At 36.2% G+C, this 21,869-nt stretch overlaps 1 protein-coding gene across 2 annotated transcripts in view; it reads left to right on the forward strand.

Annotated features, from left to right (window-relative positions):
- The window catches only part of grid1 (glutamate receptor, ionotropic, delta 1), a 344,889-nt gene extending 323,821 nt beyond the window's left edge, over positions 1 to 21,068 (forward strand). Inside the window, exons 13-16 of one of the 2 annotated variants that reach the window (XM_015374599.1) lie at positions 7,918 to 8,113; positions 9,012 to 9,178; positions 13,894 to 14,134; positions 20,196 to 21,068. In XM_015374599.1, the coding sequence (XP_015230085.1) occupies positions 7,918 to 8,113; positions 9,012 to 9,178; positions 13,894 to 14,134; positions 20,196 to 20,633 (1,042 nt within the window). In that variant the 3' untranslated portion in view covers positions 20,634 to 21,068. Of the gene's footprint in view, positions 1 to 7,917; positions 8,114 to 9,011; positions 9,179 to 13,893; positions 14,351 to 20,195 lie in introns of both variants that reach the window. The other variant, XM_015374600.1, reaches the window with a different exon arrangement.
- The last annotated feature ends 801 nt before the right edge of the window (positions 21,069 to 21,869 follow it).

Raw genomic sequence — 21,869 nt, forward strand, 5'->3', positions numbered from 1 at the left:
GTTGACTTGGGTTATTGCACTTGTACTACAGAATTGTACTGAACTTATAAATAAGTAAAAAAAATTAAACAGGCTACACAGTAGTCGGCATGTGTTATTGCACAGTGAGAGAGAATATTGCACGAGTGACAATAGGTAATGTTTTGCAAAACATGTCCAAGGAGGGGGATGCTGACCCTTGTCCCTCTTCCTCTTCCTTTTATATAGTGTTCCGACCTGAGTAGTTCTCCCTTAGTCAGTATTTGTTTTAACATAATATAATTCAATAGGAATTAGCAACTTATAATGAAAAAGATTAAAATCATTGGGATGTGGAAAGCATAGTAAAGAAAAACAAAAACAAAAAACATTTTATTAAAGTTATATTTTTAATCCAGAACATATGTTGGAAAAGGGGTACGAAGAAGCCACATTTTTTTAAGCCCGCCATCTCTACTTTTATGTAGTCATTATCACCAACACCTTCCACATTCCTTCTTATATCATGAGTCCATACTAGAAATAGAATGTCCAACGTAAAACTAACCACCGTGGTAGAGTACAAGCGGCAAGCTACCTCGTCCAAACTTTGCAACACTGTTGGGTCAAGATCTGCTATGTTGATTGTTTCTAACATTTTTATTATTCTCTCAGTTAAGCAGTTGAGACGATATAGGACATGATCGTTAGAAATTGTGCTCTTCTGACAAATCAGCAACTTGTCCGAGTTCATTAGCTAGGGCTTTCCACAAGTTACCCATCGCTACACCTTTGCCTGAAGGCAAAATCCAAGCATGCGCGCCCGTGCTCCTTAACCATTTCTGGTGAGCTAGCCTTGGCCAATAGTTGTGAAGCTATTGGAAGCTATTGATCAACTGATGAAGAAATGTCTTATTTTTATTATTTTGTCACATTTAATGACACACAAATTGATATTTTTAGCTACTTTTTCAAGCTATTTTATATTAAGTCATTCATTTATTTATGTATGTATTTTTAATTATGGCACGATTGGTCCTCCATACCCACATGCATTAATTTATGCAGATATAAAATTATTAATACACAATTTCATGTGCCTGCAAATATATCAATTTATACTATTATTACAATATAATTTATACAATAATTACTATGAGCTCACATGGCCACATTATTGAAAAAAAACAGGTAAACTATGCTTCAACGCCTTCCTTCCATCATCTTTTAAGAAAGCCAGTCTGAGCCTATTGTTAACCTGGTCCTATGCTTTGACATTGCTTTAATTCAACAGTGTTTACTCCATACTACACCATGTACTGAAATGCAGATTTTTTTTTTTTATCTTTGTTGAAACAGGTAAGATTTTCAAATCCAGATTATCTCTGTTTTTTTTACCATCCCTTTCTTTTATTAAAATGTTTGTTGCTAAAGGTTGTTCTTGTAAAAAAAAAAAAAGTAGTAGAAATGTGTAAAAAATATATATTTTTTTACACATTTCTCCATAACTGTCTTGAATTTTAAATGGTATAAATTGTTTTGGTTCTATTTTAGCTTTGTGTCCTAAAAGATATCTAAAGGATATTTTTTTTCTCACAACTTCCATTTGAAACATTTCAAAGACATAAATAAAGGTCAAGCAGAATGCGATCTTCCTTTGAAGGTGGCAGCTGTTTTTTCTGCACCATCATTATCAACAAAAGGACAAACGGTAGAGAAATTCTGCACACACTATTGAGCCTTTCTCATTCTTTTGGAAAACATATTTCACAGTTGCTTTCATAGTGAGACATTTCCAATGAGGATGCAGTGAGCAGTATGTTTTCAAAAAAATTAAGAAGACAATCCAAGAGGAAACAGTGAGGCAGATACAATTATCCGATTTCAGACATACGGGACAAGAATTATCTTCTTTTACTGATGTTGTTATTTGTAGTAATATTAATATTATTGATATTACAATCGTTATTGTTTTAATTATTATCCTTCTTACCTACATCTCTATGGCTCCAAACCTCACCTTTGTTTTACAGCCAATCTCAAGCTGCCTGTAGAACATGCAACCTGCTCATTTTAATGGGCAGTACCAGATCAATTAGATGCATTATTTGCCCATCAATCTATGTAGATCTCTGTTTATTTTTATTTTAAAACTTGAAAGCAGTTTTGTGAGTTTTTTCTAGTGACAGATTAATACCACACCTTAAGCAGTACATTTGTGTTTTTCTCCTTCACTGCACAGCCAGAACCTTTACTTGATATGGAGAGCTGTGATGTTTTAAACTCGGTCACTGGATCACATGATAACAGACATCAATTGTGGGTGTTGGAGTTGTTGCCTTTGCATGCATCTGGTCTGGCTGTACCCATTCTCCTTCCATTCCATGTAAGACCTCCTCTTCTTCTTTCCAGAGTGGATCAGGGCACCTGCAATTTTCACCCTGAATTCCTCAAGCTTCTTGTGACTTTACACACCAATGCTTATTGCATCTTGATGATACAGCAGCCATCCATTTTTGATTGCTATATCGGCTAGTTTAAAGGTCCTGCCACTCTGGAGGGACCAATGCCTGTGGAAAGTAAAGCCCTGCAAAAGTGAAATTACCCTGGTAAATGTGTATAGAAACACTTACCTGGCTTGAAAATCTTTTGAGAGGCAATCAAAATGGAGGCTAGCATGACAGATGTAATTATGGTCACATGTCTGCCACTGGGTTCATAGTTCAGTTAATCTTTTTTTTAAGGAATTTTTTGAACTGCAGACTTTAGTAATAGGTGCAACCACATAGATTCTTATTTGTTTTGGTGTTAGTTACGTTTAAAGTTGCATAAGGGAACTTGGAGTTGCACACTTTAGTTCTGCATACATCTTCTGAATCTTCATAGATGTAAGATAAAGCTATTAAAGATAAAGCTAAAGATATTTTTGGTACACACATTTGGCCAACTGAAAGGGGTTTAATAAAAATGTTAGGTATTAACCAAAAAAAAATTGCAGTTAACTCCTATCTTGTTCAGAGGATGATTAAATTGAGAACATCTTGGTGATGTTTTAAGCTTGGTTTGCATTATGACATTTTATTTTGATCTCAGTATCAAACTACAGTGCAATGTTTGATACTGTTGATCACTCGATTGTATTAGAGCATCTAGAAACCTGGGTTGGCCTTTCTGGTACAGCACTGGACTGGTTTATATCCTACCTGATGGACAGGGACTTTTATGTGTTAGTAGGAATCTTTAAATCAGAGACCAGGAAAAAAAAAAAATCACATCCAAGGTTTCTCAAGGCCCCATTCTTTGGCCCCTCCTAATCATCATCTACTTGCTCCCCATAGTTCAGATTAAAGCAAACCACCAGATCAGTTACCAGAACTATGCAGACGACACACAGCATTATATCACAATGCCATCACATGACTATGAACCCATCAGAAGATTGGCTAAATGCTTAGAACAGAACAATATGTGGATGCACCATAAATTTCTCCAACTGAATTAAAACAAAGTAATTTTCAGACCAAAGGAGGAGACATCCTCGTTTTCAGCTACTTCAGCTAGAAACCACTGATTATGGCCGGAATCTTAGTGTTATGATGGACTCAGACCTGAACCTTCAGAGGCACATAAAGGTAGTTACTATGACAGATTTTTACTAGCTGGAGAGCATTTCCAGGATTAAAGGACTAATATCCAAGCTGGATCTAGTAAAACTTTATCTTTTGTAGAATTGATTACTGCAACAGTGTCTTCATAGGTTTGCCTAAAAAGTCCATCAAACAGCTGCAACTAATCCAAAACTGTGCTGCTCATGTTCTCAACAGAACTAAGAAAGTAGAGCACATCAGCCCGGTTCAGAGGTCCTTACAGAGACTCGCTTTAGCTCAGGAGAATAGATTTTAAAATCCTTTTGTTGGTCTATAAATCACTGAATGGATCAGCAGCTGAATACATAACAGATCTGTTGTCAGTGTATCAACCTCCCAGACCCCCCTGGTCTTCCAGTTCAAGTCTACAGTGTACACTCAGAACTACAACCAAACATGGGGAAGCAGCATTTAGTCCCTTTGCTCAACTTATCTAGAACAAATTCCCAGAATTTAAATGTGCTGAAAGCCTAAGTTCTTTTAAGTCAAAGTTTAAAACCCATTTGTTTAGAGCTTCCTCTGACTATGGAAGTTAAACTGCTAACTGAGGTATTATTAGTTTAAAGTTGTAGTCCAACAGTTTTAGGGGAGTGTTGGCCCAGTGGTTAGAGCAGTGCACCTGTGCTCTGAGAAGGTTGAAAGTACCAGGTTCGATCCCCACAGCCTTCACTCTCGATCCCTAAGCAAGACCTTTAACCCACACTGCTCCCTAGGCGCCACACAATGGTTGCCTCCTGCACCCCAAGGGGATGGGTTAAATGCAGAGAGTGTATTTCCCCATTGTAGGACAAGAAAGAGATTTTATTTTTTATTTTTTTATTTGCCTTTATTCTGCTGTTATTTTCCTCCTACTTTATTATCTTATTCATGTAAATCACTTTAAATTGTCCATGTACTGAATTGTAAAATAAACTTGCCTTGATATTACCTGTTAATAATTCAGCTCCCCGACACAGTAAGCCAGCTACACTTGATCAGAACAGAACTTACTCAAAAGGCTCTTAGTTAGGTGTTAGCTGCTTAGTCTTTGAAAGTTGTTCAATTTAATAGACAATATTTAAAACACAGCACTGTCTGCTAGATCAGCCTCTCTATAGATGAGTTTAGAACAACCTTTTAACTTCAGGAGCAGAGGTTAAAATATTTTCTTAATAACATCAACTTATCTTAAATATAATGCACAGAATAGAACCAAGTACATCAAGAACAATAGAAATGATACAATGTAAAAAAAAATCCTAAAGACTTTGAGAGTTATTAGAAGGAAAGGTTGTCAGGAATAAGAACTATTGCAGCAGTGCAGAGGGGAAAATTCTTTCCAATTAGTACATTTTATGAGTAAAGAACTCCATAAAACCTTTAGTGTTAAGCCCAGAAGGAATACAGTGTTCAACTGAGTTATTGCTTTGAGTCAATTTGGCCAAAGCACTTAACTGAAACCTGGAATTGTTCTCATTATCGTCTATTAGCTAAAGGTCTGTGAGCCTAATTTATAACTCCAAAAATACAAGAAACCCTAGTTCTATATTTTTTTCTTTTCTTTTTTTTTTTGCAACTTTGCTCAATTGTATTATTTTTATAATAAACTGGGTTCGAGTTACCTGTGGCTAACAGTGTATTCCCTACACAACCCAAACATTTTATTAAATATTAGCAACATTCACAGAATATTCTAGATGTTTAAGGAACCTCTCAGTTTTGTGTAAAAATATAAACTGAAACTAAAAGCTTGTTGTGTTTTTTTGCAAATCATCAAACTTTTTACTTTTATTATTTTGTTTTGATTGTTTTTTATTATATTGCTTTTTTATCGTTTTAATTACTGATGTTAGAAAAGGGGTATTTGTCTTTCTCATTCCACCTTGATCAAATGCCTTTAAATAGTGTTTCTTTGTTTTGTTTTTTAATTAAAGAATAATTCAAAATCAGTCAAAACATATCCTAACCACTCCATACACACAATATCTCAGACCAATAGAATTCATGCACACAAAAAGAAAAGGCTGAGTTGAACAGATCTAGAGATTTTATAATGCTTATCATCAGAGCTTGTTGCAAAATTGCAAGGTTGCTTACTTTCTGAGAAGAATGCGTTCTCTAAAAATGAGTCAGGTCATATTAAGGTGATGATCAGCAGTGAAAATATAGCTATATGAGAGAAGGCACTACAGACTTAAGTAAACAGCAAGACAAGCCTAACGTTTACAGTCAGTTGTATGATTAATCTATTCATACACAATATTCATCAGTTTATCTTTTAAGAGAGATGGAGAAAGCAAGGAAAAGAGCTGCATCCAATTATGTATCTTGTTTTAGGCATACTGCTAAAGTATTGGTAAGTATTCATAAAAAGAGTCAGCTGACATTGAACTGTTCAAAACCACATCAAATAATTAATAAGCAGACACTGATCATTTAAGTCAATATTTTAGAGTCCTATACTGAAAGCTCTTTGTCATGTTTTAATTTGCCTAACTCATCATTGCTGGAAATACTTAAGACAATCTAGCTTAGAAGCAACAAGTAGTCTACCTAGACTGGATCTAATTTAGGTAAGTAAATAACGTGAGATTGATGACTGCATATCCAAGGAGGAAGTTTATGGTAAAATATATGTCTAGGTACAGACTTCACTTAATCCAATCTGTAAGTGAAATAATATCTCACATTTCTAAATTGACATGTAATTTTTTAAAATGGTTTCATGAAAAGGCAGTTTTGCACTTAAAAAAATTTTCAGATTTTTAAATAAGGATACTTTATCAATTTGCATTCTGTAGGAAAAACCTCAGATAGACTGAAGTCAAAAATTAACCATACCCCATATATATAAATAAATGTATTTTTATATTTCAACTGAATTATTTTCTGAATTAAGATCAAATTTGTACCTCCAAAAATGTACGTTTTAATCTTTTTGTTTTGATTTTCTTTATAGCATCATACCCTGTTTACTTTTCCTTTTTTTAAAGATTATTTTTAGCCCCTAGTGGCCTTTATTCTTTGTATTTCTGAAAGTAAGCAGACAGGAAATGGGAGGTGAGAGAGGGGCAAAGGCAAATGTCACTAAGCCGTGAGTCGAACGTATGACAGCTGCATTGAGGGCCTCTGTAAACCAGTCATGTGCTTAACCTGCACAACAAACACCATCGCCACGATAACAGTTTTTTTTTTTTTTTTAAGTGGAAAAAAGTCACCATTTCAAGTCAAGTTTTTTTTCCGTGTTTGGACTGGTATTTTGAAAATTCTTCTTTGGTAATGACCTTCAACTGTTGGAGGTGGAAGTCTGTTTGAAATCAACCTAATCTTTTAGAATCAAGTATGGGCTGTGGCTAGTTAACTCCAAGAACTCATTATTCTAGTCCAAAGAAAAATTTTAGTAAAATGAAAAGGTAGAATAAATCTGGCAGGGCTAGGGTGTATAAAAGTAAACAAAAACCTGAAAATGGTGCAGATTAAAAATACCTCATATGTATTTTAAATTGTTAACAAATAGTTAAAAGTAGGGCTAGAGGTGTATAGGTAAATGGCTTTATGGTCTGCTTTGAATCAGTTCAATCCAAAAAAGTAAAAACAATCCACTGGACTTTGTTTCCAAGTTTGAAGATGTTTCGCTTCCCATCCAGGAAGCTTTTTCAATTCAACTGACTCCGTTTGAAAATGAGACTGCTCTGACCAAGCCTCTGAAAAACAGTTAAGTTGGTGTGGAGGAGTCTCTTTGTTAGTCCCTCATTTAGGGCGGGCGTACACTGTACGATATTTTCAATCTTTGTACTCAGCTACAGCTCAAATTGTAAGATGAAACCACAAGGTTTAAAAGTTCACAGCTCACGATGTATGTTCTTACATTGTGAGGCCTGATGCTCTGATGCGATCTAACTACTCACACTCTACATCCAAAAACTACCTCAGCATCTAGAGATGGCACTAGTCGAAGTCATCAATCTGGAACCCAAACATAGACAGTAGAAGAAGAAGAATTCCCACGTTTCACATGTGCAGCGCACAAGGTTCAGGTGTATCGGCTCATAGACACCACTGGAGAATCAGCCAGAAAAGGGCAAAAACTCAAACAGTGTATGCCCTCCTTTAAGTCAGTGTTGTTAGACTCCATAACTTTTTTTTCTTTTCTTTTTTTAGAAATAAATTGATTCATTTATTAAATGTGATCTAAGCTTTTTACCCCAAGATAATTAACTATTTTAATAATTTAATATTTATTTTTTTTTTAGCATTGAAATAAGGTGGATGTTTTTAACTTACACTAAAAGTGTGAGTGGCTCAATAACTTTTCTTTGTTCTCCCAAAAAAGGTCATTCCAGGATCTTTCCAAGCAAGTGGACCTTGCCTATGGGACAGTTCGGGACTCAGCTGTGTATGAATATTTCCGTGCCAAAGGCACCAACCCTTTGGAGCAGGACAGCACATTTGCTGAGCTCTGGAAGGTCGTCAACAAGAACAATGGCTTTGATAACTCAGTTTCAAGTCCATCAGAGGGCATCAAAAAGGTGTGTAAATACTGGTTAAGTTTTTATTGTTCAAATTGTGATGAGCCAAGTTATAGTCTGCTATTAACACTACATTTAAAATTGTTTTTAACATGGAAAAATCAGGCAATTAAAGAATGCATATGTCCTTAATTATTTGAAAACTTCTGAGACCATGTTAACAAATGAAAGTAGTGTTTTCTCTGAAATGTAACCAAAGTAGACTGCAGATTTTTAAACAGTTGTACTCACCTTTAATGCCTTCTGGTTAAGCTGACAACACAATAATTATTCCTGCATTTTTGCATTTTGACTTTAAATTGACAGGAATACAGCATAATTTTTGCATAGCGGATGGGAATTAAGAGGATTAACTGTTGGAGAATCCAGTTGTGTGCTTTACAATATACTTGAGCAAAATATTGTTTACTGAATTTTCTTTGTAGTTGATAAATAAAGACAATTTTTTGTGTCTTGATGAAACTAGTAGTCAGATTTTTTCCCCGTTTTTTTTTTCTCGGACAAGACAATTGTGTGCTTTGCCTCAATATCAGAAAACATTGATTTTAATGAAAAAAAAAATACTGTATTTTCTTTAAAAATAGAAAATGTCAATAAAGGGTTAGTGATTAAACAACCTTGTTGATGCCCAAATTTCTTAGAATCTGGAAGAAAAAAAAAAATGTTACCCGAGTCATTAGAACTTAATACACTGTTTAACTTTCAATTTTTAAAACGACTGAAATCTGCCCCTAATTTATTTTGGAAAGTTAAATTATGCTGTCTATTTAGTGAAACAAAGCCCTAAGCATTGCTTGTTGAAGCAATATGTCTGTACTGCTTTCCTGTAAACATCTTATGTAATTACCATTTTTCCTGTTTTTGTGTGGGTGTTGTGGAAACTGTTTCCAATGTACAGGCGAAGCGAGAGTCATACGCATTTCTGTGGGACATGGCAGTGGTGGAGTATGCTGCTCTGACAGATGACGACTGCACACTGACTATAGCAGGAAACAGTATTAGCACCAGAGGCTACGGCATGGCCCTGCAACACGGCAGTCCTTACAGAGACCTCTTTTCTCAGAAGTATGTATGGTAAACATTTTGTATAATTAAATTTAAATCCAGTTACAAAAATTATAGACCAAAGGGAATTAATGTGTAGATAGTTTTACAGAGGTTATTTTAATCAAAAGGAGATTTATACGTTTTTTGAAATTATGACTACTTTACTATCACCTGAAATATAAATATTACCCTTATTTTGCAATAAAACAATCATTAGTCAAGAATGCTTAGTTTAAAAATCTGTAGTTTTAACAGAATTTCCTTTGACTGAAGTGGACACTAGATCCACAGAGATTAAATGATTGTATGCCAGAACAAAATGCATTGGATATGAATGCTTGTCTGTCCATAAATGTGGACATTGATTTTATTTGAATATACAGCTCATAAAAATAAAGGTGTTCTTCTTTAATCACTAAAACAAAACATCTGGTGAGATATTAAATCTTAGGATCCTTGGACTGATATTGTAAGTAACAATTACCAAGATTAAAATGTAACAAAAAAAGCTTTAGACAAGAAACTGTTTCACAAAGTGGTTTGATTTAAAAGGGTATATCTTACAGTCTTTAATATCTATTCATTATCAAACGAATATTAGAAAATGAAAAATGCCTGGCGAGATTTGTGTATTGTCTGAAAGAGTAGAGTATATGCTAACAAAATAGGTTAGAGCTCATGTGTTAAAGACATGAGATTTTAATAAAATTAAAGAGACAGCTGCAACATTTTCTTAGAAAAGCAGCTACTCTAATGCCTGAGCCACAGATGGCCCCAATCTTTAGTCATTGAATGGTGTTGGTAGAATCCTGATATTCATTTAAACATTTGTTTTTTATAGAGACAACATTGATCTTTCACAATATGCTTTTAGGCCGGTCTTCAAAATAAAAAGAAATGGGGCACCAGTTTTTACCAATCTGTGATATAAGATCTTAGATACAAAGATTGATCACACTGATTTCTTGAATGGAATAAGAGCTGTGAATGTGCCCGCATTGAGAGACAGATCAATATAATGCTGTGACGTCTCATGGATGAGAGTGCTTGCAATAAAGACAAAAAAACTGCACACAAATTTGTTTCACTACAGATGTACCAAGGCTAGGTGTATGGCCTAAATCATGTAATTTGTGCAAAAGCACAAGCCTGGTTTTATCCAGTTTGTAGCTATGAATAGAAAAAGCCCTTCACCATATGCACACACTGTATAAATATCAATTTTACTGCATCAGCAATGCAGCTTAGAGGTACATATTTTTACTGAATGTGAAATAGAAACATTTAATTAAAGAAATAGTTACAATTATGTTTGATTGCTTTTCTTCTTGAGATCATGATTTAAAAAAAAGTAAATATAGTGTAAATTAATCGTAGAGTACAGGCTGTTTTCTTAATCAGCACTTGGAAGCATTTATTACTGCACAGGCCAATCATATTGTGGCAGAAGATCAGAAAAACATTCAATTAGTCATTTTGGTATTAAAATCTTGCTTAAAATGCCTTTTAACACTGCAAAAGAAGTGTATCTTATGTATGACTCTTTAAACATCTTTGTGGAATTAAAAAAAGGATATCATAACATCAAGAAAACATCATTGGGAAAAAGGAAAATATTTAATTTAAAATCGGAGTTAAAAAATCTTAAAATGAGGTTTTTCAAGCCCAAGTTTTTTTACAACCACCTTTCAACCTGTATTTTTAGGGTATAGTGTGTGAGACATCTTCCTCCTAATACACATAGAGGCAGGGTAGTAGGGTTAATGACAATAACCCCTCATTGTCCTAGAAATATCCAACACAAGTTACTTTTCTGCAGAAGAGGAGAGTGGAACCAGATAGAGAATGACTCCCTGAATGTCTGTGGTCAACTCTGCCGGGACCTCTCTGTCCCCTGCCTTTATTATCTGACCTCAAAGAGACATCAGGGGGGTCAAACATTTACTCATACAAAAACGGAGGTGCACGTTTATTGCCGGTGTTTATCAGTCCTCCGCAACCGCACAGCTGAATAAGGCACATTTCCCTTCCTTTGAGAAACATTTGTTATCCCTGTTTGAAGTTAAAACAACACTACATTCATAGGAGGCCAAATGCCTGCAATTTAGTACAAATAAAATGATATCATTTACATTTTTCTAACACAGGGGTTCTGGTACTACAAATAAAATGACATCAACCACATACGTAGAACACAGGGGTTCTCAACACACAGGAGCAAAATAATCAACCCATGACGAAGATGCGGCAAAACCAAAACACAAAAGACAAAGAAACAGAGCAAGAGCAGGAAGATGAAAAACCAGACACAAAACGAAAAGGTAAAGCACAAACTGAACTCAGGAAACCAAGCAGAGACACAACTAAAATGTGAACCACAAAGCAAAGGAGGAACAAGACCTGAGAAGGAAATATTTTGTGACAGTCTACATGTGACAAGATCTACTCTAAAACTAAATCGTTATCTCAATACTGTAAATTTCATCAGTAGAGGAAAATTGGGGGGGTTACAGATTTTAAACTTCCCAAACAGGTTGCTCAGTTTGAAATTGATAAAAGTTCGAGGATCAACAAAAAGTGATATGGCTCAACAAATGATCACTTACCATAGAATGCTACCACCTTCTGCTTTTGCAGCCTCTCTATTGATTTAAAACAAAACAAACAAGAGGACTTTGGTCCAATCAGCTTTCTTCTTACCTCAAGTACGGTGCTTCAGACATTAAAAAAACAACTTTGTCAGCAATTAACCTTTTTAGCATTTCATTCTTATTTAGGATGTCATTAACTGTCTGATAGAGAAATGTTAAATATACTGTAAAACCTTAGATTGTTAAGATCATAATATCAAATTTTAATAATGAATTTTTTATTTTATTTTAAGTGGACTTAAGTGTAAAGTTCCATGATGTACATAGATTTAGTACTATTTAGGAGAAAGACAGCAATGTGTTAAGGTTTGTGCACTTAAATCGGATCTCTTTCCTAATGACATGAGGGTGCCTTAAGGGTCAGTATTAGGTCCTTAGCTAGTTTTTATGTAAACAAATGACCTGCCGGGCTGCTGTCAGAGTTTTAACTTTCAGCTATTTGCTGGCGACACAGTTATTTATGTGTCAGAAAAAAAACCTGCCTTACAGTGCAAAGCTTAGCAAGTGCCTTAGTCTACATCTCCAAGTGACTTGAATCATTGCATTTGACTAAAAAATGTTGTCAATCATTATTTTTTTTTTTAACATCTCAAGGCATACCAGTTCAGGTAGCACCTTTCTGTATTTTTTTGACAATGAAATGGTTATACCAATAAACAAAGCAAATTATCTGGCTACTGTTTTTTAAAACCTAAAATTCCAAGGTCAAATAACAAGCATATTACTGTATGCAAAAAGGTAATTCTATTCTGAACTGCGTCTGTTTTATTAGAAGGGAGTTGCCGTATAATGCAGCATTGTTGTACATCCATGCTATGATCTTTTCCCATCTGTCATTCCAAATTGCAGCATGGTCTTGAGCTTCTACCTCTACAATAAAGCACATGATTTGTCTTTATAATCAGTTCAGTGAGGTCTTAGACAAGAAATCTATAAGGTGGTATCATTGTGACATCAAAAAGAAGCTTTAGCTTTTTAGTTTAACTGTAAAACCTTATTTGTGTCACGACTTTTCTCTTATTGTCAGACATCAGAACCTCTGTCAATGTGGACTGTGTTGCATTTATGTTGAGGGCAATTTTTGGTTTGTCTAGTTTGTCCACCAATGATGCAATTTTAGTTCGTTTATCCAGGTTTTTAAGCTTAATGTTGTGTCTTATATACCCCACTTCTAGCAAAGTGTTTCAAACTTAAAAGGGGGCCCTTTCTGTGTTTGCATTATTTATCATAGTGTATAAAACTGTGACTCTGGCTGTTGGTAATTATATCCAACTGCAGTTTTGAAAAATCTATAGGAGAACTAATAATTTATTACATTTATAATGCACTTCACATTTTTAAGATCTTTAAGTGCTAGAGCAAGGAAAAATTGCACAGAAGTAGGAAAGTATTACACCTTTTATAAAGGCTGCCAAGTTACAGCGACTAAAGCACTCCAGGGGTACAGCACAGCTTTAGTTTCACTCCTTCATGATCATACTACATTTGTTTCTTCTTTTCTCTCTGTGCTCCTGCATTTTAACCACCCCATTTGATCTTCTTTTAGTAGCATTTAAAGTGTTAAATTTGTATTTTTTTTTTTTTCTGGCAGCAGTTTTTTTTCTCTCCCTGTAACGATTTCTAAACACTGGTCTTTTCAGTTTTGTTAAAAATCAATCATGTCTTGCACTCTATTGCTGTAAACTAAAACCTGCACTGTTTAATAGCATTTTACCCTCTATGGGTTTTTAATGATCCTACAGTCAATGTGAATGGATAACATTAGCAGTGCAGCATTTTTCCTTATTAGATTTATTCAATGAGCTGTTGTTTTTAATTATGGTTATGTTATAATGGTGTGGTAATTGTTCTGATCTTTCTTTCATTGTTTTTTTTTAAATATAGATTAATTATCCATCATTTTCTATGATACGTCCATCTAAATTTCCTTACTGGGGGACAATAATGAACAAAACTTTTTTTTATTTTGTAATTTTTTGAGCTTGCATTTGATTCTGTACAGTGTATTGATTGCCTACTGTCCTGCAGTGCTTCACATGAAATTACTCACATAAGCCAAAAATTGTTTTTCCCCCACTGCAGGATTTTGGAACTTCAGGAGAAAGGTGATCTAGACATCCTGAAGCAAAAATGGTGGCCAAAGAAAGGCCGCTGTGATCTACAGAGCCACACAGACGCACAGCCTGAAGGACGGGCGCTGCGTCTGCACAGCTTTGCTGGTGTGTTTTGCATCTTAGCCGCCGGGCTTCTAATTGCCCTCCTGGTAGCCGCCCTGGAAACCTGGTGGAACAGCAACCACTGCCGGAGAGAGCAGCCCAAAGAGGTGACAACCGACAACTCATCTGGCCAAGCCCTGCTAAACCAGAACCGGGCCATGGTGATCACCACCCCCGGCCCACCAAGGCCCCGGTCGAGACCCAGACCGCCTGGCCCCCCGGTCCTGCCCAGGGATGCCACTGCCACACTCTACTTTATGGATCCAGCAGGCGCTGATGCAAGCCCCGATTTAGTAGAGCTTCAGTACACCCAGTTATAATAGGTGTGCCTTTGGTGATAGTTCAGACATCAGTTTTCATATTTCTTCTCATGTCGGGAAAGAGGCGGGGTGCTCTGTCCAGACTTCTAAGGCTTCTCTAATGCTGATACAGAAATTATTGGTTTTTACGAAATTGATTACTGGTCCTCATATGGGAGAAGCTGCGAAGACAAAAGTATACATTGTATTGCTAATTCCACAACTGAAATTGTACTCTGATAAGCGCTTCAGTTGTGCAATAGCTCTCTTTAGCTAATCCATTCAAGTCTTAATGCTTTAGAGCTCTGCCTTTATTCTGCTGCTGTGAACTGGGCAGCCCCTCTGCAGGAGGTGTCCAGACAACTAAGGCTTGACATGGATCCCTAAACTAAAGTGTGAGCCTTCACCAGCCTGTTTGGTGTGACAGTTCAACAATACTAGATGAAAACACCCATTTAAGGCCAAAACACATTTTAAAAAAACAGACAAACACAAACTCCACAGCCGTGTAACTTTGGTCCCAAAAAAGTTTGTTAAAGCCGATAACACCTATCCTAATGTCGCCCTGTGCACCTACTTTAAAACAGCGTAATATGTTTACGGTTCAAAGGCTGTAAAAAATCAGGACACAATTTATAATCAAGTAGTAGTATGTTGTAAGCATGTTGGGATATTTCCACCCTACATATTTCTTTGGTCGCCATCATTTCTCTGTGGGCTTGAACCTTAGAACTAAAATGTCTATTTATTGGCTAGAGAAGAGCAAGCAGCAAAAAACTGTGCAATAATTCACAGTAGAAAAAGATCAGTTTGTTCTAGATGATTTCCAAAGATGTTCTCATAAAAGTTTTACATATTAAGTGCTTAGGTCGACATCACAGCCTGTGGTGTTTTGTTTGTTTTGTTTTTTGTGTTAATCATTATATTAGTACTGGTATTATCTAGCTCTCGTGTTAAATTGGTCAATGCAAAGTATCTAGGTAAAAATCCCAGTTCAAACAATTACAAAAGAAAGCAATATTTATTTATTTTTTTACAAAAAAAAATTATTTTCCCAAATAGTCAATATTATATCAAACAGGAAACTAACAGAATTCAATGACATTTGCAATTCTTATGTAGTACAAGTCTGTGAAGCACTTTTTATTAAATTTGAAGCTGATATATTCAATTTTAAGTTCTTATATCATTTAAGTTTGTCTGATTTGAATTCATCTTATTTGGGGTCTTTCCTTTCTTAAGAGCCAGGGTTTCTAATAATTTAGATCATCCCCTGGTTTCTACACACCTGATTAAAAATTAAGTTTTACAACAGGGCCTCTGCAGAACTTTCTGCCTAAAACTGTAGACACTGCACAATGTTTTGCCAGATTTTACCTGATAGTCATAAAAAGACTGCATCATTCTGCAGTGGGGGTAGTCGAATCTGGAGTCTGCAGTCTGCTCCTTAACTGCAAACATGTTGTCTACAACCAATGCAAAATAATGGCTGGGAAAAGATATGAGCTGAGCGTTGACTTTGTCATAGAAACTTTATATTTGTAACAAAACATTAAGAATTGAGATATGGGAATAATACAAACTATTGTGGCAATTACCAAGTGATAAAAAATAACACAAAAACAGACACACTTAAGATAAGTGATGTTTTAATTATTGAACATTCAGTAGTCACAGATTGTCCAAAATGATTATCATGTTCAGAGATAAGGGGTTCCAGAATGACTTTGTAGATGTGTCTTCTGAACTCTGATTTGTGTCTTGGACACCCAAATAGAGAGGTGTACTGAGCTGATGATAAATCCAACCGGTTGGATCTATTGTCAGAAGACAACACTAAATAGAGTCTTCTGACTCCTTTGTTGGAGCCTTCCGGACATTTTCACCCATAACTAGCTGTAACCCTAAGGTTTGCTATACCTGATGCTTTGGATATTCTTCAACGTCATGTCAAACACCAAAGGTCAGTGATGCTGTGGAGTTTGATGAATCAATGGAGGACTATTGGATGATATTAGATGATTCTGGTGAACCATAAAAATACTTTCCCTTGTCGAAGGAGAGCCTGGGGACTCTCAGTTCAACTTCCCTATCACCCAAGCTGAAGTCACTGATGTGGTTGGAAAGTTCTACGGTGTTAGGCATCAGTGGGAGATGAGGTTTATCTAGGGATGTTGTGGGGTGATCATGATGACACATCTCTTCTTCCACCAAGTCTTGCAAAGCAAGGCTTCAAAACAATTAGACTTACCATAGTATGTGTTCCACCTACGTACAGAGGATCACACATCCAACCTTTTCCAGATGGGGCTATGCTTGTGCTGTAGAGGAGAGTCTGGCCGATACATAGTTCCCATGTGATATAACCTATTTGTGTTATCTGTGTAGATAACTGCCTTGTTGGTTTCCAGAATGGCTTAAGTAATGGCTAACCAGGTTTGGGTATCAAAGTGTATTAATATGTTTTTTACTTTTTTATTTATTTGTATGTTGCATTGGAACAGGTCAGAATGTAATCAAATGTCATGGTTATGAGTGTTGATATTTTAGCCTGTATCTTCAAGCTATGAGGTTTATGTTTATGTAATTTCTCATTCTGAAATTCACTTGAACCTTGTTATTCCCAGAAAGAATTCTGATGTCATTTACAGAGTCTTTAAAACATTGATTGTATGTGTCCATGGATTTCAGGTTTATATGTTATTTCTCTCTGTAGGTAGTCTTCTCTAAGTAATTAACTGTGTCATACGATAGCTGGGGAAGCAATACTTTTCCCTTCTCTTCCCTAAATAGGTTGATCCCAACAGCAACAATTTTATATTTAGCTTTTGCAAACTGGAGTTTTAATAGAATGGCAATATATTTTATTTTTGTTTGTGTGGAATAATGTGGCGATAATTATTGTGGTTGCCAAGTGATGCTCTTGTCTATCAATATGGCATGACGCAGACTGACATTTTATATGTGTGGGGGACTATGCGTAGTCTAACAGATTCAGGTTGAGCATTGTGGTATTTGTCGCAGCTACCGAACACTGGACCAGTCCAGCTTGGTTCACATATGTTGACATAGAGAAGGCATTGAGCCTTGTGCCTTATGTTGCCTGGAGGAGATGCTCCTGGAGTATCGCCCATCAGATCACTGTACAAGTAAAGCAGTAGTATTATTTTCAATGCTGGCATTAAGTCTAACTTTGGGCGACAGTGGCATAGAATGCAGGAGTTTGATTTGCAACTGGAGGATTGCCAGGTCTAAACCCAGCGCCATCCATCTCAGTCATTTTGTTTTTGGGCAAGCCACTTCTCCCTTATGGTAATAAGAGGGCATGGTGGCTTTTGTCAGTTTTGCACCAGGGCAGCTGTCTACAATGTACTTGCCACCATCAGTGTGTGAATTTAAGTGTGAAAGGCTGAATGACTGAATGTAGTGTAAAGCACTTTGGAGTCCCCTGACTTGAAAAGGCACAATATAAGTGCAGGCCATAAACCAACTTGTTCCCGGTACATGCTGTGCTTTGGCAGGGCTGCCCTCTGTCACAGTTCTATTCATATTTTTCATGGTAGGGATGTCTAAGCACAGTCAAGGAGCAGAGGGGTTTTGTTGTGATACTAATGGATATCAACTATCTGTTTTGCAGATGACATGGTTATGTTGGTATCCCCTGGCCAGGACTTACAACATACACTTGTGCCTTTTGCAGCCAAGGAAGATGCTTTTTTTCTATTGTTTATTGTGACATATTACCTGTTGTTTCCAGAAGTAAATCAGCTCAAACTAAAAGTTTAAGATTAAAATGGTCCAAACTAAACTGGCAAAAACAAAAGACCAAAAGTTCACTCTTTTGCTTCCAGTCCATGCCTATTTCACAAAGCAATAATAGACTTAAACTGACTCTTTTTTAAAACATTACTGTTTAGTTTAACATTTTAGTTTCTCTGTTGGAATTTTTATTCCAATCCCTCCTATCCAATCCTATCCCTCAAATGCTTTAATTTATTTGTGAGATGAGAACAGGTTTTGAATACTTAGTGGTTTAAACATATTTTATACCATAAACCATTATCGTGCCCTTTAGTTGTTTTCTTTTTACTTTTTTTTGTGTGTTTAGAGTTACAAAACAAAATTATTTTAGTTAACTGATGTATGCTACATTGGCGTTAAACAGAAAAATGTAAAAAAGAAAAAAAAAGTCTGACTGTGTTCTTTTAACATACGTTTCAAGCCTGCAGAGAATGAGCATATTGTTTTCAAAGAATTTGGTGTGTAAATTAAATTTTTTTATTGTGTGTAGGCACAATGAAAGCTGTTTAAAATGGATATCCATAAAAATGAAAAAGAACATTCCAAATGGTTTAACATTATGGAAAATGCTTTTAAGAATGTTACTGATCAGTTGAAAAGGATCAAAAGCATCAAAAATAGCATTGGAATGGCTGTTAGAGATTCTTGATTTAGGATTAGAAAAACGCAGGCATAGCTCAAATTTTTCAAGGGTTTGATCTGCTTTAAGTTGGCTAGTTATTCCGTTTATCTATATGCTAGTTATAGAATTTTATTTTATAATCTTTACCCCTGACTGTCTTTGTCACATAACTAATTAATTCAATTATCCAAACTAAATACAACTAAAATACACTTTGATTATGAGGATTCCCAGTCAAGTCAGAATTATGACCGTTTTATATTTAGGTTTTCTCAACATAGTAAAAAGTCATTACAAACAAAGATAAGGTATTGAATTTAAACCAATGGTTTTTACTAAATGATCTTGGGGTCAAGTGGAGATGGAGATAAAGAGTTTTAGGTTTTGGCATCTGTCATGACAGGAAGAGAGCAAGCAGACACATTTGATTCATTTTTCTTCCTTGTCTTTTTACCTGTTCTTTCTGTGGCTTAAGAAAACAAGTAAAAAACAGATAAGGAAGATCCCTTCTAAGCCTCTATAGGCTCTCCGTAACTTAAACTAAAAGGCAACATTGTCAGCATTGCTTGTTACCCGGCAGTAGGGCAGGGCAGGAGGGCACATCATCCATTATTTCACCTCATTGTCTATCCTATATCTGGCTGTCATGTTTTGTCTGACTTAAATGGGTGCATCAAACAGGGAAAAAGCCAAAATGAAGAATGAGAATACCTATTGGGAAATCTGTCTAAAACATCTATCTTTGGCTTATTTTCCAATGAATGAGAATCTTAGTATTGATAAACTCTTGTCTAGTTCTCATTAGTCAAGTATTATGTCCCATCTTGTAAGCTGGATAATCACACTCCTACAAAGAGGCAAACTTCAATTTGTCCTTATTTAAATTCAATCATCTTTGCATCTTTGTGTGTTGCATTGAAATCAGTGTTGTGACCAGATGATTCAGTCTGTGTCTCGTCTCTGTCATCCAATTATACAAAAAATATCTCTTTTGCACAAAGCAACACATGTAACCCTACTCTAGATGGAATATTTTTTGTGGAAGTCATTGAAATTTGCCATTGAACACTTAAGAGATTGGCTTTAAAACTAAAAGAAATATAAACCTATATGAAAGAAGCTGGAATAAACCATTTCAGCATCTTTCAACAAAGTTGCTTGGGCAGTACCTGTTCTCATGATAGTAGAATAGATTGCATGGAGTTTGTATTCATGAGTAAAGATGAACTGAGAACTATTATAACAAATCTCTTCCTTCATTCTGCATTTTCATTTCATCGTTAACCTTTATTTTTGTCCCAACTTGGCTTTTTTTTTTTTTATCAACCTTCTCCTCAATAACATCCATGCTCTCTCCATTCCAATATATCCTCTATCCACAATTCTCTTCTGGCTTTTATTCTTTATCCACACTTTGGCACTGTCCTCCCTTTCATCCATCTTTAGGACAAAGAGGTGAACCTGGAACAGGTCCACCAGCGTTTGAACAGCCTCCTGGATGAGGACCTAGCACACAAGCAGCTGCCAGGTCAGTCAATCGAGATCTCCGCCCTCGACATTGGCAATATGCAGCCCAGTCAGTCTCTGGAGGCCTTGTCTGTTCGAGACTACCCATCACACCGTGGGCCCTCGCCCCTGTCTGTGACCACCTTCCTTCAGGAGAGCCGTGGGGCAGGGAGGACACTAGGAGCAGCCGCTGGCAGAACCTTGCCCCTGCCACTCAGCAGTGCCACAATGCCCTCTATCCGGTGCAAGCACAGGGCGCCCAATGGGGGTCTTTTCCGACAGAGCCCAGTCAAGACACCCATGCCATTGTCCTACCAACCAGTGCCAGGAGGACCAATCCCAGAGGCCAGAGAGCCCAGCCACGGGACATCTATTTGAGCATGGCAAACGTTCACAAATACTCAAGCTCAAACAGAAGAGTCCAGAACTAATTGGAGTGCCTACAGAGTGAGGAGATATAAATAAACACTACAAAGGATTTTTATTGTAAGTGAGACGACACATGACAGACACTAAGACTTTATTGTAGATATTTGTAAGTACAAATAAAAAGCAACATTAAAAAGTGTATTTTGAATATTCTTCACAGTTGAGTTTAAAAAAAAATCCTAAAAGACTTTAAAAAATGACTGTTTGAATGGATTTGTAAATTTTGTTCCAAACAATTAAAGGTGATAATTCTTTGTGGTTGTTTTCTAAGTGCCAAGTTTAAAAATGTTTTCTTTCAGATCAACATTAACTGATTGTACTGTGAGAATACATGAAAAAAAGACATTTCACACCTCAAAATACATGGGAAGAGTTGATTTTGTTTAATAAAAAATAAAAGCTAACAAACACCAAATGACCCAGTAGTGTGTTTGAATAAAAGATGCTGCCAGACTATAACTGGGGATAAGGGTATCATTTTATCATTTTGCCTTGCATCTCTGAGTCAGGGGGGGAAACGATGGTGGTTCCTTTAATCTGCAAGTTTCCTTGACAACAAGGAAGTGTTGAGGATGAGGCAGGAGGAACTTCAGTCATCATTAATGGCTCAGTGATTTACGGAGGCAAGTGATATCAGCTGTTTATTCCCAACTCTGGGCACAATCATATATAACATATATTGAGGGTCTCCATGTTGTAGATAGTCCTATTATGGTTGTATACCACCTGCTTTATGTTTGAATTCAAGTACATGAAATTCCTTCACATTTTATGGCTTCAGCAGCCAAAACTATTGTAGGTATGAAAGGAAACCCAGACTAATGTTCCAATTCTAGGAAGCCTCTAGCCTTCTGTACATCATTATGCAAAATTCAAGGAGGATGTGGTCAAATCAGCCTTCGAAAAAAGAACTACAAAAATGCAAGTTACACAATCGTAGAGAACCACTGAAGCTCTCCATTTAAAAACCCCAAACATATAAAGGTGTGTTCATTTGCATGTGTCACACAGAGGACACATGAAGAAATAATTTTTTATTTTGCTTATTTATTTAAGGTGGTCTGTGCTTATAGCTCATGTCATGCAAGACTGGTGGGATTCCTTACAGCTCCTTAACACCAGTTAGGAACCTCACAAAGTCCCTTTGCTACAGACACTGTGATAGGAAATATACAGGCTCTTTTT

Source organism: Cyprinodon variegatus, unplaced genomic scaffold (assembly GCF_000732505.1).
Source record: "Cyprinodon variegatus isolate N-32 unplaced genomic scaffold, C_variegatus-1.0 Scaffold106, whole genome shotgun sequence".
NCBI lineage: Eukaryota > Metazoa > Chordata > Actinopteri > Cyprinodontiformes > Cyprinodontidae > Cyprinodon > Cyprinodon variegatus.